The following is a 17,301-nucleotide window of genomic DNA, read 5'->3' as shown; positions in this document are numbered from 1 at the left end:
AGATTTCCTTAAGGTTGTGATTCTTACTTAGGTTTGTTTTAATGAGATCGATTGTTGATTAACTTTTTTCTTTTATGAACTTGTGCCGTAAAGTATGAATGCCCTCAGATCCGTTCGATGGATTGGAGATTCCACGACAACAAAATTAACAAGAGAGAATCAAGTATTTCAGTACAACAAAGATGTGGGTGGTTAGGCTTTTGCATGGTACATACGAGGGAAGAATAACGACTTAGCGGGGTTAGGAACCGAGATTAGTTTGCTGGTCCTTCGATGAGGGAATATATATATATATATATATATATATTATATATATATATATATATATATATATATATATATATATATATATATATATAGTTCTTGAAGGGTCTTGTATATTCTGCATGTAAGTTGAGTATTTCCTTAGAAATGTAGGCTCTGCAAACAAGGGTTTTATTACGTTTACATATTCCAATTATCCAGGCGAATGGAAAGAGCTATAAGTTAGTTTTAGCAGTTTGTAGAAAAATAAAAATTTCACCTTATCAAGGACGTATGCTCAATAACAGCTTTTATAATGGAGAAACAATTATTGGGTTAACCTTCAGATATCACTGTTTGTTATCGCTAGCGTTTAAAGTTTCCTTATTGCCTGTTGTTATGCGGCTTCGAAGCACCTGAAGTTGCGGGAATGATTGATTATCTCTGATAATTACTTAATCGATTTAAAATTGTGTCTGGTTAATTGAAGCCATTTTTGTTCATTTGTTTTATGATAATCGATCGGCGGAATCGTAGCATTTTTTAACCATTGTTGTTGATGCTGTTGTGATGCTAATGCGTTAAGATGGGTTTGGTGCTAATGCGTTAAGGTGGGTTTGGCCAGTGCTTGGGTAGGTGACCAACATGTCTAGCAGTCAGTCTCATCCATAAATTACCACATAGAAACTTCCAACAGACTTTAGCTGTCTGATTTCAGCAGCATTGTGTCACTGAGGCGTATACTGCAAATAAGTCAGTCTCCTTAAACTGCAATTTATTTTTAGGTGCTAATATATGTAAATAAAAAATTATAAAATTGCATCCTTTTTTTTTTATCCCATGGGGTTGTACCGTTTTTTATTACGGGATAAAAGTTATAAATAAGATATCTAACTTCCCTTTCAAGGTCCCTAACTACATGACTCTCTGCTTTTGATTTTCATTCTGCTCCCTCATGCTCCCTCCTGCCTTCAGCTGCCCAAATTCATGAACTTTATCTTACTCCAATTTTCACTTCTATACAAATGACATTTCGTGCTGGTGTCTAACCTAGGGTTCAATAAGCTTGTTGAAACACTTCTATAAATAATGACATTTCGTGCTGGTGTCTAACCTAGGGTTCAATAAGCTTGTGAAACCACCTAATTATTATTAACAAATAGATCTCCTCATATCATATCCATAGTTGGAAGCCACGGTAAAAATGCCAAGGGATCTGAAGGGCAAGGGCAAGGGCTTGGTTAAAGTGGGCGTGTGGGTGTGTGGGCGGGTCTGGAGACACGCCGCCCTTGGCTACGCCCTCTTACAGCCTGTGGAGACTCCGTCACCTTCAATTTTGCCTTTGCTCAACCACTTGGAGGTAAGAGTTTGCTTAACAGGCTAATGAGTGTATGCAGATTTTACTTATTATTAATAATAATTACAAAAATGGTAGTTTGCTGGGACACCCTTCGAACTTTCTATTTTTTTTTTTAAATAATATAATAATGATAATAACTCCTGTGTAGTATATGAGTTGGCTGATATTGTTGAACGTTTTTGAACCTAAGTTAAATTCTTGGTTTACTATTTATAGGGTCTACCCGGGAGTGACTTACCTTGTTTTTTGTAGAGCCACCTACTTTTAACGAAATGTATTATTAGCAGTAATAATAATAATAATAATAATAATAATAATAATAATAATAATAATAATAATAATAATGCTTTTATTAACAGTTGTCGGAGAACCTAGGTCAAGTGGAAGTCAGCCTTCGGTGCGATTACCCGGATACCCTCGTGCCTTCAGGAACTGGGTCGTCCCAAGGCGAGGTCAGCCTTACTCTCGAAGTTCTCAAGGCTAAGAACCTAAGAGCGTTTCACCCTGGCAAACTCTCTAAAGCCAGACACTCGAGGAAAAAAGGTAGAGAAAGATGAATGGGTGTGTGTGTGTGGTTCTCTTGAACCACGGTTATTAAAGGAAAGACAGATTGTTGAGCTACATATAAGTATGTGTATGTGTGTGACATTGTAAGTCATTTTTTCACGTGATATATAAGCTGCATAAGAATTACTAGCTCACGGCAATACTGTCCACAAACTTTTTCTTTCATTTAATTACGCTATATTAATACTCATATATGTTTATTTATATATATATATATATATATATATCATATATATTATATATATATATATATATATATATATATCATATATGTATGTATGTATATAATACATACATAGACATACTACATATGCATGCTTGAAACTAGAATATGTGATGCATGTGTTCATTGGTCATACACGGAAAAATTGAAAATTTTGGGTGTAATATTTACTTGTTTCGCCTTTAGTTTAGAAATGTCTTGGGAAACTGAAGATATAACTGGTAGGGATATATACCAAGTGTTTCTCTTTCCATGTGCCACATCTGCACACACATATATATGCGTATATATATATATATATATATATATATATATATATATATATATATATATATATATATAAAAGAAAACAGAGAGAGAGAGAAAGATAAATAAACTTGTTTGCACTAGATATCTTTGGTCACCCTCTTTTTCCACAGTTAAATTCGTTCTCTTTTTATTGTAAAGTATATCAGGCTCATTTCTTTCCCTTTTTCTTTAACCTCTATCGAGCTCAAAGCATGGGCCAACTTGCCACATGTTTTACCTTAAAGTAAGGTTAGTATGTCTTCGTTAGGGTGTTCGCGCTGTCAGAGCGCCTTCCGAAGCTCTTCCTGTTAGAAGGTAGAATTACCTTTCGGCAGCAGTATGAAATTTCGAGAAAGAAGGAATTAAACGCAGTCGTTAGGGGCCACGTACAAAGATAATTGCGGATAGTTATTTTTCTAGTTTACTACTTAAAAACTTTTTCTTATTGCTAAATGCTCGGGAGATCTTGTTTTTATATTGTATATGTTTTCTGAAATATAAAAAGCATAGTTTTCAAGTTTCAGTAAAGAAGGCTCGGTGATTCCCAAGGCTTGGAAGCAGAAGGAGGGAAACACCCACTGAAGGATTATAGATTTTTCCTCTGTGAATAAGGAGAAAAGTGTTCTGTTGGTTGTAACGAGGCTGTTTGTGAAGAATGAGACTTTTCTTGAGTCAAATGGAACATCAGCTGTAGTGGTGCCTTCAGTGAAGGGGCAGAGACAAGATAGATGAAGAGAAGTCTTAGGGGTGGTCATTGACCAGTCAAATTACTTGTGGAGAAAGAAGACGAAAGATAATTTACTATTACAACCTGGGTAGAGAAGGCCAACGCATAGCTTTAGTAATGAAGAGGACCTTACATCCCAAAGAACCTTGCACTCAAAAACAAAATATTGAACCTGATTAGGTTTTAAAACTCACAGTTAGATATTATGTTCACTAGATCAGAGTTGGCAGACGAATAAATAGCATTTTGAGGTTATTTGCGACCAGCAGAAGATGGATGGGAGGCGAGGGGGAAAAATGAGATGGGTGAATCATGAACACGAGGAGAGGTGGACTGGAGAAGGTCAATGAGAAGAGAACAACTGAGAAGCACCACTAGAGTGGAAAACGATGCAGTTGTTGTGATGTCAGCTAAAGATGTAACATGTTAGACCGAAAAGGTCTAAACTTATGGACAAGTGTAAGGAAATTTTGGACAACAAGCATGCTGCCGAGCCCTAGAGAAATAAAAAACTACAAAATATTTTTCAGAATCCCTTAGAGCTGCTGATTAACATCAGTGAGATTTGAAAAAAAAAAAACATCCTCACTTAAACTTTCCTTACGAAAACAAACTGGTGATCCAAATGATGATTGTTGGATTCATGGTGTTCAAGATAGCGAGAGTCGAGTTAAGTCTTAAATTTGAGCAGTCAGATATTGAAATGATAGACTGGTGAAAGATAGACAAGATACTCTTAGGTATAGGGTTTAGCAGTCGGCTGATGAATTCAGTAAAGAGCAAGGGCTAGTTCCCTCGTATACTCTCTCTCTCTCTCTCTCTCTCTCTCTCTCTCTCTCTCTCTCTCTCCGTCTTATGGGCATTTCCATGTGTTGTGTTTGTTGCCATAAATACTTCAAGTTATGACAGACCCACAAAAAAATTCAATCGCACGTGAGATTCACATTTCTAGAAAAGTGAAAGGAAAACCTAATCACCATATTCCAGGTAGAAAATAGAAAAATAGGAAAAGCATGCACCGATCTTCTAATCAGAGCGTAATTCATATTAAATCTATTCTGAGTGTTGGTCACAAATGCATTTAAAGGAATGGTGAGGCGAGGGGCGTATGTGAGGTACGAGTATATAATGGCTCTTTTCCACGATGCGGCTGCCCATGGGATCTCTCTCTCTCTCTCTCTCTCTCTCTCTCTCTCTCTCTCTCTCTCTCTCTTCTCTACTCTGTCTTTTCCATTTGGTTACCAGAAATACGACGTCCAAACTCGATTTCTGATGTATTGAGGGTTTCGGGTTCCTTTCATCAGTCAGCAAATAGCGTCCGAAGATCAGTTTAGTATGAAGGATAGAGGGAGAGAGAGAGAGAAACAAATTGTACTTTTGCTTTGCTTTAAAGAATAATATTAAAATGTAAGCATATTGCAGAGATAGAGAGAAAGAGAAGAAGATATATGTATGTATATATATATATATATATATATATATATATATATATATATATATATATATATATATTATATATATATATCTTCTTCTCTTTCTCTCTATCTCTGCAATATGCTTACATTTTAATATTATTCTTTATTATATATATATATATATATATATATATATATATATATATAATATATATATATATATATATATATATATATATAATATGTTTGTGTGTGTGTGTTTGCGCGCGCGCGTGTAGATTTACAAAATGAGAAATTACTCGTGAAACGTGTTTTGCATTTCTGTTTTTAAAATCTACTGAAAAGATGCCAGCAAACATACAATTTTCTCTTATAATAATATTTTTTACAATGTCAATATCCAATCTCTCTCGTCTCTCTCAAGTCTCTCTCTCTCTCTCTCTCTTTCTCTCTCTCTCTCTCTCTCTCTATAGTTTATACTCACATTTGAATATATATATATATATATATATATATATATATATATATATATATATATATATATATATATGTATGTATATATATATATATATATATATATATATTATGTATATATATATATATATATATATATATATATATATATATACATATATATATATATATATATATATATATATATCACTATGAAATGTCCTCAGAAAATGTTCTTATCAAATTCTGGGTCGACGAATTTCCAATAGACTGCTGGTTTTTCATTATGTATAGGGACCCATATACACATGTATACGCTTCTGTTTGTCCATTTAAGTGCTTATGCGTGTACTCGTCCGCACAAGAAAGTGTGCAGAGTAAAACTGCCAGTTTTGTGCTTCTAAGGAAGTGTGTTTGCGCGTGTGCCATGGAGATCGCAACGAGGAAAACAGCCAAATATAATTCGGTTCTCGTAAGAAAAGAAGAAAGGGAAAATAATTAGATTCCTTAATGAATTCTCCAAAGGAGATGACGCTCTTCGTTTTCGAAATTGAGATGGAAGAGCCGCGGGAATGAGAATGCAAAAACTTGAAGAATTTAAATCTGGAGAAGATGAAAAGCCGCTCAGGACAGAAGACTGAAGGATAAAACCTCTCATTTTTTTTTTTTTATCACTAAAGTGATACGGTGTGTCAAATAAATCTAGTTATTCAGAGCGCTCTGGGTGTATACACTCACTATAGCGTAGGAGCATCCTCAGAGAAGTTCGTATAGAACTTCTGTAAGTCACACGTAGCCTGTCCCCATAGGCAGGCATAATAAACTTCCTGGCAATGATTAAAAGTGGACTGAATTTCGTGTCGACGATCTGAGAATGTATCATAAGTCAGAGTATAGTTTTTAAAATTTTATTTTTAAAATCATCATCATCACAATCATCAGAGACGTTTTAACTCTTTTTCCATTTAATGAATTATCTTCATTTTCTTCTACGAAGATGAATGATATCAAAGTTCATATTGAATATTTTTCAGAATAGCTACCACAAACAACTGCAATAACACTTCATGTATTTGTGTACTTGTTGAGTTATACACTTGAATTCCTCAAATTTGTGCGCATTCGTATGATACATCAGTATCATACACATGAACGCTATGACATTTTTCAGTGACCCATTAATAAGATTAGTTTTCCACTCTGTATGTTAATTAACAGTCACAGGTAACGTGACAATTTTCCTGGATTCATGTTAATAAGATGCCTAAAATTCCCATGATCTGAGGGCACATCACAGTGTGTTATTGCTAGATTTGTTACACAATACGTTTGTTTTTTATTGTTATCGTTCTTTATATGTCTCTGATACGACATAGATTCATTATATACTGAGCTTTATTCGTTTACTTTAATTCATATTAGTTTGAGCTTAACACGATAAAGGTAGATTTGTTATTAATACGTTTATAGTTGTTGTAGTTCTTCATATGACCTTAGTCCCATAATCCCATGAAGGAAGCCGCTCGAGCTTATTTTCTCCATAAATGTCGATCAAGAGCTTTTCTATGGCTGTTATGAGTGAATGCTAGTTTTACCTCCTCCTTTCTTGGAAAATTCCCAGGAATCCCCATTCGCCAAGTGTGTCAAACAACATTCGTGATTCAAACTGAGCCTCCTTCACGTTGTCAAAATGGCAATCCATCAGCGGGAACTTAATCCTGTAATAAGAAAGTTACAAGAAGGCAGTCCAGGTGAATATTGGGTAGGGAAGTGACATTCACTGAATTCGGCGACCTGTGACTTCTTCATCTTACTGGAGATGAAATTGAGGGTTCCTGTTTTGACTTGGTGGGGGAGATCCGTTCAGAATCACAAATGGTGATTTAATAAGATTGAAGAAAGCAACTTCCTTGGGGCAATCGAAGTGTAATATAAGTGCCTTATGAGATGGCGTCTAAATTTAAATCAGCCACGGCTTATCTGTTTAATGTGTATTGTTTTGTTACTCTTTAATTACACCTTATATTTCAGATATGTCTGAAATTGCTTGATTATCTTATGCATATCAGAGCAGATGGAAGTCTTGCTTTACTTCCTGTATTTAGAAGCAATTTGAAGTGGCAGTTTTATCTTTTGAGTTTCAGGGCAGTAATAAATAGTTGTTTGTCTTTTGATAACAACTGCTTTACTTCTTGTCTTTCAGAGCAAGTAGAAGTCGTGTGTCGTCTAGGTCTGTGGGTGGAAGGTCAGCGCATTGCTCGCGAGACTTCCACTCCTGTAAAACTACCTGTCACACAAGATCCGGTTGTTAGGACACGCTGCGTATTTACTCTTCCCAAAGACAACTTACAACATGCAGCCATTATCATCAAGGTGAGTATTGCTGTAGTCCTTTGGTAATACTCAGGTCTTAGACTATTGCCAAGCTCCTGGGGCATTACCGTACAAGTTGCAGCTTCCTGATCATACTTGGTTACCAGAGGTATCTTTAGCTATTCTAGTATAAATAGTAGTTGCATTGATACTTGTTTCACTGGAGCTCATTAACAAGGTGCAAAATGCCAGGATGCTTAATCAAATTTGTTACTCTCACCAGTACTTAATATATTGGTGAGTAAGGCCATGGGCATTCAGTAACACAGTAGTGTCCAGAATTGATTTGGTTATCTGGATTGAATTATCAAGGTGGGTACTGTAGTTAAGGTAATTGTGCCACATCTCGTTAAATTATATCTTCGTTAAATATTGATAGATTGTTGTATAGACTAACATTCTCCAGTACTGTATCTCATTTTCAAATGATTTATTGGTATTTATTTAATATTAATTCCTTACAGATTATTGATTTACACGTTTATTAGAAGTCATTATCCAAGTGGAAATAGACGGTACCTATACCCCCTTGTTAAGGCCTTATTAAATAGAGATAGTTGTTAGTTGTGGCAACATCGACATCAGATATGATTTATAATTGCATAAATGGTTTCATTATCAATGCACTTTCGAATATACAGTGAAAGAACCTCCGAGAATAATATCAAAGTACTGCTGTGTAAGCTTTCATCAATTTCAAGTAGTGAAAACAAAAGGTTAATGAATGGACATATTCATATGGTGATCGATCGATAAAGCGAAATTTGTTTTCATGCTTAGGCAGTCGAGAGTCAGTAAACCCCGGGATTTATCTTCAGGTGCTGTACACATCAAAGTGGACGAATGAAGATGTCATAGGACGAATCCAATTAGGACCTTTCCTCTACCTGGGCACGTCTCCCGAGCAACAAGCGTCACAGGACCCTCCCCCGGACTATAACACTTCCATCACGCTTTCGCACTGGGGTCTTGCCCTCAAAACTCAGGGATCCGTTACAATGTGGCATCTCCTTCAGCAGTGACGGATCCGCTTTTGGTTTCTGAAACTACTTCAGGTTTTTGTTTCCTGAATGGTTAGATGGTATTGAATGAGTGAAGGTTTTTAGTGGGAGTGTTTGGGTGCTGTCAACTCGGGCCTCTCATGAAAAATAGTTGTGCGTAACCAATTGATGTGGACGAAGAATGGTTGATGATGGATGTGAATGAATAGTGAATGTAAATGAATATTAGTTTAAAACCAATGGATGTAAATGAGTATTTATTGTAGATCAGTATAATAATGGTTAATAAACATAAAGGAAATATGGTGGTTTACCAACGATAAATACACGTAAGTAGCTACATTGAGCAATGATTAGTGGCTGCTGATGAGCAACGTTTAAGGACGTTTATTGTCGTGATTGACAAGTAATTGCCGAAAGACGTTTATGTGAATGGGCAAATCTCCATTGCAAGAAGAGGAATAATGCATATTGAAAAGCGTTCATTATCTTTGCCACTCCTGATACGATGGGGAAAATGATTATGTGCGTTAAGATGTGGCATTATTGAATAATCATTTCACTGTTGAAAACTTGAAACTGTCTTCCCTTAGATTAGGTTACGTTAGATGCTTCCCGGAAACTCGGGAGCATCTAACATTTAAGATGAAAACCGTATCCATGGAACCACATAAATTAGACAGATGCATATTGTTTAGATCGGTGTGCATTTCATTAGAAAAAATTCATGGTACAATCATGGTATCATTCAATTTGCAAAACAGGAAGGTCTTTTAAATAAGTTTGAAAATGAAAGTGATTTACATATATTTTATTTCATGGTAGTAAATGGTGCTTGTTTATTTATTATTTCAAAAGCAAGTATTGCTATGTTTTAATGTTTACTGGGTGTGGTAAATACTGTATGATACAGGAGGAAGTTAATAATTTATAATAATTTGTATTTATAATAATTTGTATCCCGTATTGTCGGCGAGTATATAAAACAATTTGAATACAACTTTGCAAATCACCGTTACTGACTAAGGTTTTAGTATTTTTCCTTGCCATTAAAGCATATGGATTCAGCGCTAGTATTCCACAGAGAAGACTGTAACATGTCAAACAGGTGAGTAGTTACTTAACTCACTGGCAAATACTGGAAGTGTGTTTGGTAAACCTAAGGTGTTTTAAAAGTTCATTTTACTCATTTGTTTTTCAAGGCGAATATCCAGAAGGGTTAGCATGAGTTTTGATTACTTTTTGTAAGTTCCTATGTAAATGGATGGGTTTATTTATAGTCCGCATCCAAGTTGCGCTTGCGTCGTATATTTTGTTTCGTTACGTCGTCAACGGAAACGTTAGTTGCTTCTGTAATATTGTGGTTGTGTGTGTAGTGACAAGTTAAGGATGAACGTTTGACATTGCTCGTGGGCTCATCTTTATCCCTTTTACTTCTCATCAGTTACAACTTTGTAAGTTTGACTAACTTTTTCCTTAAATCAGAGGGGTTAACCCTTTTATCCAGGCATGGGATTGGCTTGAGTGTTAAATTATGTAGTAGGCTAGATCTTTTTTCTGCTTCAGTAATTTCTCTACCTCTTAGGGTTAATGTACTATGTAGTACAAGGAGCATAATTATCATTGATTTGCCAGAATAACGTTTTTATGGTGTGATGAGACTAATATTGACAAACTAATACAAAAATAAAAATGAAGCACCGGAGAAAACAATGTCTCTAGGCTACAGACAACTTCTCTTACTGATATTTAGCCTGTGAGGTTGAGCCTAATTTTCTTTGGGAAGTTTGTGAATTCTGCCCAACCAACCACTCGCATTTCTTTAGGCCTACCAAGTAGATCTTAATTACTAAACGCTAGAAGTCGAAGTAAGATCTAACCAGAACGCCACCACACGGTAGGTAGGTTTATTGTAATAGCAGGTGTCCATAATTGTAATGGAGACAGCTACTCGAAGATATAGTAGGCCTAGTAGCTAGCTATTTAGGTGATGGTCTAACATAAGCTAATATATTAGCCTATGTGAAACGTAATGTTGAAGGGTTTTAAACCTCTGGGGATGGGGGACCAAGGGCCTGATGTGGATCTATGGACTTTACAAAACCAAGAGAAATGCTTTTCATAGCCTTTCTTCCATCCTAGCTATAGACAATGATTTAACTTGTGTTGAATATACTAGCTTACTGATACTACCCAACACAACCTTAGACACCGTGCCCTACCTAACCAGACTTGGTGTGCTGTCACTCTGGTCATGGAGCTGCAACTTTGCACCCCACAGTATTTGTCATATATCATGAACTGTGGTTACCTAAATTTGTATTTTTTTTTATTTGGAACCGGTTCACAATATTGAAGTTGATTACCATAGTTGAGTCTCTTTATTATGCCCAATACAAAAAGTAAGCCAAACTGGTATTGTTATACACTCACTCACACTCACTTAGACTTTCCTCAAGTTCGTTGTGTTTTGATGTGCTTGAAGGTCCATTATGGTTATGGATGGATAGTATATTTTGAAATTTTATTGATATTACATCAGAAAATGTGGTATGTGGGGGGTTAGTGCTGTCAGCATGCCTTGTGCAGTGCAATGTGGGCATTACTTAAGGATATGTAGCATGCCTCTGCCTCTAGATGCAACCCCTTTTGTTTACTTTGCTGTACATCCTTTCATATTATCTTTCTTACATCTTACATTTCACTCTTTCCAAACCATTGAATCTTAGTGCGGCTGTATTAGTTTTTCGTTTGACGAGTGGGTTGCGTGCTCGCCTGCCAATTCAGTAGTCCGAAGTTCGATTCCTCGCCCTGCCAATGTGGAATCAAAGGACTTTATTTCTGGTGATTAGAAATTAATTTCTCGATTAATGTGGTTCCAAACTCACAATAAGCTGTAGGTCATATTGCTAGGCAACCAGTTGCTTCTTAACCAAATAAAACATGTAAAATCCTTTTTTCCAGCCCTAGGGTAGCTGTTGATCAGCTCAGTGGTCTGGTTAAACTAAGATGCACTTAACTTAGTGCAGCTGTGAGGTTTTCCTCATGTTACACTTTTCAAACTTTTTACTGTCAGATTCCATATCCGTGTTTTCTGATGCTTATTTAGGTAGCAAATTAGTAATGTTACATATTGGACCCCCTCTTATATCTTACAAATATAGGGCCCCATGATAGGTGTTTTTTTTGTTCTGTTTTTTTTTAAGGTCATGGAAAACACAAATTCTTTGAAATACAGAGATGTATTCTTACATCCCCATGATACTTCTGCAGATTCTGATTAAGGTAAGTCTTTTTGTTATCATTTTCAAAGTAACATCATGCATTATGTAAGGATGTGTTCCGTCGAGGCGAATGCACCCCCAAGTCAGTCAAGGACCTAGTGTTAGGTTAGAGTGCAACCATATCAATATTGACTTATAGTATCCTCCCTGGTAAATAAGGACTCAGTGTCCTAGATTAGGTTAGGTTAGAATAATTTTTGTATTACATTCCTACTGGTTTTGTACTGGGGTCATCCGTAATTGTATATAAGGAGGTCCAGTATCTCAAAAGCTAATTATTTTAGAACACCAGAAACTTTCAAAACACACTTAAAACTTGAAACAATCATATTTTCAACTGCAGAATACCATGGGGTAAAGCTAAGTTATCCTTAAATCTAATCTAAACACAGGGAGTGGGTTTGCCTTCCAGAAGTTTCATCCATGAGCCAGTGCCGCCATTCTTTTGGATGGGTCATTCATATTGGTATATTTTATGCATTTTCAATTCATAGATTTGAATGGTTGTTATCATTGATGATTTTCTTGTAACCTCTGTGCACAAATATATGGGGTGTACCTTGGGGTAGCATATAGAACAGCATGCAGTGACTACATTTGTTGACCAATCCTCCAATCAACAAGTGGTTTAAAATTTAAGATGCACAGCATGCCTTAAAACCTCCAAATATAGCATTACTTGATCAACTATTCAGTCAGACACTTTGCTCTATATTTTATTTTTTGTTTTTAAATAAGACCCATTATTTGAATTTACGTTAGATGAAAGCCATAGACCACTCTGTCCCTAGGTCTTATTTTGGAAGCTAGATGGCTTACTGATTGCCAAGGATACAGGTTACTGGCAGATTATTCAAATACATGCATTAGTTTTGTCTTCCATCTCAGCTGACCCAGAATTATCCTCAAAAGACACATTTCTGTATTGACACAGCCCCCCCCTAGGGGTTTCAGCTGTGGTGAAGCCTGCCCAGCCAAGTCAGGGCACAGCACTTTAGGGTAAGTTAGGTTAGGATGCATTCCTGTTCAAATTATGTCTGACTTTTTTTTTTAAACAATTCATGCTATTATGTTGGGTGGAATACAGGAGGAAAATAATGCTACCCAGATCAGGGCACAATGCCCTAGGATAGGTTAGGCAGAGGGAAGGGCAGATAAGGATATATCCCAGTTGAAATATACCTTTGAGGATAGTTTAATCTTGACTGAGAACAAAGCCAAAATCAGTGCATATGTTTGAACGATCTGGAGTAAGCATAATTACAGGTCAGTGTGTGTTCTTCCTTATAGATCAGTGGGCCAAGTGTCATTTGCTCAAAACTTGAAGAGCAATGATAGCAATGTCCTTCTTGTTTCTTTTGCAAATAGCCTAAATTTAAAATACCTTATCCATTTCTTGTCAGATATCTTCTCCCAGTAGCACCTACCCTCCATTCTGAATTTGTTATCGTAATGTATGTGTAAGAAATGCACAATGGATGAATTTTTGTCACATTTATTAGTCATGTAAGAATACGAGTATGTAGACTTTCCCTCGCTTGTCCACTTAGTCAATGCGGTGCCCTTTTTTTCCAAGCATAGTAAATATGAAGAGGATAAGATAAAAATAGTTACCTCATAAAAAATTTCCCAATATTGTAAATGACCTTTGTAAGAATGTTGCAAGTTAGTGTAGCAGAAACTACTTAATTTTTTGGCTGAAATGACCATGAGCAGTCAGGCAGTGTGAAAGACTTTGTTAAAAAAAGGTTTTGTTTTTATTCTTAACTTTGTTCCGATTTTGTTTTGAAAAATTTGGAGATTTATTGAAGTTAAATTTGAGGTAACACCTGCAAAATTGCCTACGTTTTAATAGGCAAAATTACAGGTGATCCCCATAATAAGAAAGTCTTAAAACATACAATGTACTACATATTTTCATCGTTGTGTGTTTTGAAATTTTCTGACGTGGGTAGCTTATTTTTTTTACCTTAGTAACAAATTTTCAGTTAGAACTGCGTAACTTAATACAAGGCTGACCTCATATCCTAGTGCACTGAAATAGGTAACAAATTTTTAGTTAGAGCTGTGTAACTTAGTACAAGGCTGACTTAATAGGCTAGTGCACTGAAATAGCATAACCAAGGACATGGCTGATCAAAATAGCCTTGCATAGTTTGGTAGCATACAAGTAAGGCATCACTGGATTGTGGTAGGCCTTATTAAGAATATGATAAGTAAATGAGTTTGCCCAGTTACCTAGGCAGATAATGTTAAACAGCAGAATTTATTAAAAATTACGTTGCTATTAGACTTGCTTCCAAAATAGGTCAAATGCTCCAGTTTTATACTGTTTGAGTTAGGCTAATGCACTTGCATTTAATTAAAAGAATAAATACATTGTTGTTTAAACCATTCATTAGTTACACTGTATTGTATTCCCATGTAAAATTGAAATTGAACTGGCATCACTCATGTTTTCCAGAAGTACTGGTTCTAGCTTATTCTCAAACTAATCAAAATGTTTTGAAAAGAAATGCAGTAAATCAATTAAATGTTTTCAGATTTTAGGACTAAATGAAAAGAGTCGCATCAATGTGTAAATGGGTGTTATGTTGACCAAATACTTCCAACACACCAGAATAAATCCTCTACCTGGCTATTTTGATGTATTTATTGTTATAAATAGTTAGGCCATATACATAAACCATATGTTTCCCCAATGATTGTCTTTTGTTTAAACATTTTGATTGTTAATGTTGATGCAGAAATTTCATTTGTCTTGCCTACCCCTATATCAAATTATTAGGCAGCCACATTGGGCAAGTGGTGAATTTGGGTCATAGAAAACCAAAAGTAAGTTAATTACATATACAAGAATGGTAAAATATGCAAAAGTTAAAAGAGAAGCAAGTGGGAAAATGTTGGGTTAGTATGTGTGTTCTGCAACAATCATAAAATAATTATGAAAATATGTTTATGGTAATTTCAGGATTGCATCCTAACCTAAACTAAACTAACCCTGGTCACCAGGTCCTGCCAGGTTTGGTAACCTCCTCCCATTTACCATAGCCGAAGTATCCCAACCCAACCAGGGTTGCTAGGTCTTGTCTGGCTGGGTGGGGCAAATCCTTGCACTCTCTTATTGTTGCATATCCTGTACTTTGCAAATTTTCTGCGTTAAGGGGAGAGTAGGACATATTAAGAACCTTTTTCTAAAAAAGTTCTAAATGTGGCTGGATAAGCCAGAAGTCTGACATTTTGCATTTGTGGATACCTTCACCTGTAATTAACTGATTTACTTGAGGGTTAAAATCACATGAATTTTGTAGGTTGGACATTTTATGACCACTTGGCCTTCACACGTGATTCGTGTGGGAATTGAATACATATTGGTTGATGAAAACAGAAGTGTGAGCACATCCAAGAATCTGACCTTGAGAATTTGTGAATTTTCAATTTTATAACCATTACTAAATTTGTCTTTATCAACAAAAGCTATGCAAGCATCATTTTATGCTGTATGTGCTTTGTCTCAGATACATGACAAAGCAGTCTCGTGTGAATTTGCAAATATCTCTTTCATCAATAATTTAGCTTACTGTTCCATAAGAAAAAAATACTAAAATCATCACTCTGTTATTAGTAGCCTTTATACCATTGTTGGCAAGGAATGAAGTTACCACAGTATTGCTGCGGATTGTTCAACAAGCAATTCAGTGTTGTATAGATAATCTTATACCTCACGACTCCTGTAGTAGGTTTTCTGCTCTTGTTAATGAGTCAGAAGCGTAGGAAGTAGGATGTAGGCTATATGGAACTTGCTTAAACGGCAAACAGATGAGAAACGACATTCACTGTTATAATACTGAAATGTAATTGTTGTTTGTGATTTCAAAGGGAAATGTCGTAAACCAACCATGGCCGGACATTTAACCGACGAACATTTGGCCCGTCAGCCGAACGGATATTTGGCCGAAAATTTACAAGTGTGAATAGTAACAAAAACCTTTTATTGCCAACAAATAACATCATAAAATAAAGAAAAATACAGTATGATGTATGTTCATAAGTATTTAAAGATTGCGCGCAATTGCTCAGAAAATCTTGTATTTAATATCTGAGCCTTGTATTTAATATCTGATACTTCTTCGATGATCTCCATGTAACCTCTGAATTTATAAGCGATTGTCAACTCCCAATTTAATTGCTCTTTCCTTAGCTTTGAAACTAGATGGCAAATAGAAGGGTGGGTGATTGTGTATGTATATGACATTAATATAGTTGACATTAATATAGTACAAAGATACAAATATACATATAGCAGGTACTGAAAGTAAAAACTGGGGAAACATAAACGTAGCTTGAAAACTTTTGACCAGCAACTGTATCAGTGTCGAGGTAGGTAACTAACAAAGTTGGTTTCGTTTGAGCATGGCTAGTTCAAAGTGTTTGAGCTGAAAATGGCAGTTACACAATTTAACAATTGAGATGCCTATTGTTTTCGAAATGTTCAGATTGTCTGTTATAATTAACAGAACGGTTGCGGGTGTGGCATACATGTACATACTCTAAATGGACTTTTTCGAGGACCTGGTATTCAAGAGATTTCTGGTTGACAAGGCAACTTGTATAGATTGGATTTATCTTGGAACAACGAATAAGCAAGGGTAATAACATCCTTATATTTTTCTTACTTAAAATAATTTTTGATGGACAAGAAGTGAACAAAGGGTAAGACTAGCATATTTTTCCTGTTAAAAGTTCATTTTTACAGGTTCAGTATACTGCTGTAACGAAAAACCAAATGGGGAATATGGTGAGAGACCGAAAGTTTTAATTCTTTATCAGAGGGCCTCTGTGGTATGGTTTTGAGGATGTACTGGGTGCATAACGTACAGGAACAGAGGAGGTATTTATTCTTATTCACCTCCATATTTAAGCCCAGTCCACACGGTCGAGCTTTGGTCGACGAACTGTGTTCGATGTGACGTCAGAAGCGGGAGAAGTCTGAACTTTTCCCGCTGTCTGCGCTTCTGGCGTACAAAACTCGCCCATGTGAACGTGGCCTAGATTTTATATCGGCTGCATGATTGCCACAAGGCTAATTGCAACAATCGCTGGAGCGTTTAAGTTTAGCTTCTTTCTAGGTAGTGATGCTTCGGCTGTGCAAAGAACCAGGACAATCCCATTTTTGAATAAAATATATTTGGTCATCCTAATGTATTTCGTAAGAGGAAGAAGATTCTTTGATGTGAACATAAGTGCTTAAGCTTTGTTAAGGCTTGTTATACTAAATAGCACCGGATTCCCAAACTGTTATTTACAGTGAAGGTTTTATGGTTTCATACCTCTCAGTCATGCCTTCACCTCCACCTGTCCAAATTA

At 35.9% G+C, this 17,301-nt stretch overlaps 1 protein-coding gene across 7 annotated transcripts in view; it reads left to right on the top strand.

Annotated features, from left to right (window-relative positions):
• Positions 1-17,301, top strand: part of LOC135222883 (uncharacterized) — a 141,046-nt gene that overhangs the window by 13,493 nt on the left and 110,252 nt on the right. For 6 of the 7 annotated variants that reach the window (XR_010316377.1, XR_010316376.1, XR_010316372.1 and 3 more), the window contains 4 exons: positions 1,430-1,603; positions 1,963-2,146; positions 7,480-7,649; positions 8,468-10,104. Coding sequence is in view for 1 of the 7 variants with exons in the window: in XM_064261250.1 (XP_064117320.1) it covers positions 1,430-1,603; positions 1,963-2,146; positions 7,480-7,649; positions 8,468-8,671 (732 nt within the window). In the remaining 6 variants the exon portion in view is untranslated. Of the gene's footprint in view, positions 1-1,429; positions 1,604-1,962; positions 2,147-7,479; positions 7,650-8,467 lie in introns of all 7 variants that reach the window. The other variant, XM_064261250.1, reaches the window with a different exon arrangement.

Source organism: Macrobrachium nipponense, chromosome 8 (assembly GCF_015104395.2).
Source record: "Macrobrachium nipponense isolate FS-2020 chromosome 8, ASM1510439v2, whole genome shotgun sequence".
NCBI classification, from domain to species: Eukaryota; Metazoa; Arthropoda; class Malacostraca; order Decapoda; family Palaemonidae; genus Macrobrachium; species Macrobrachium nipponense.
Note: the sequence above shows the minus strand (reverse complement) of the source record. Positions and strands in the feature narration are given on the sequence as shown.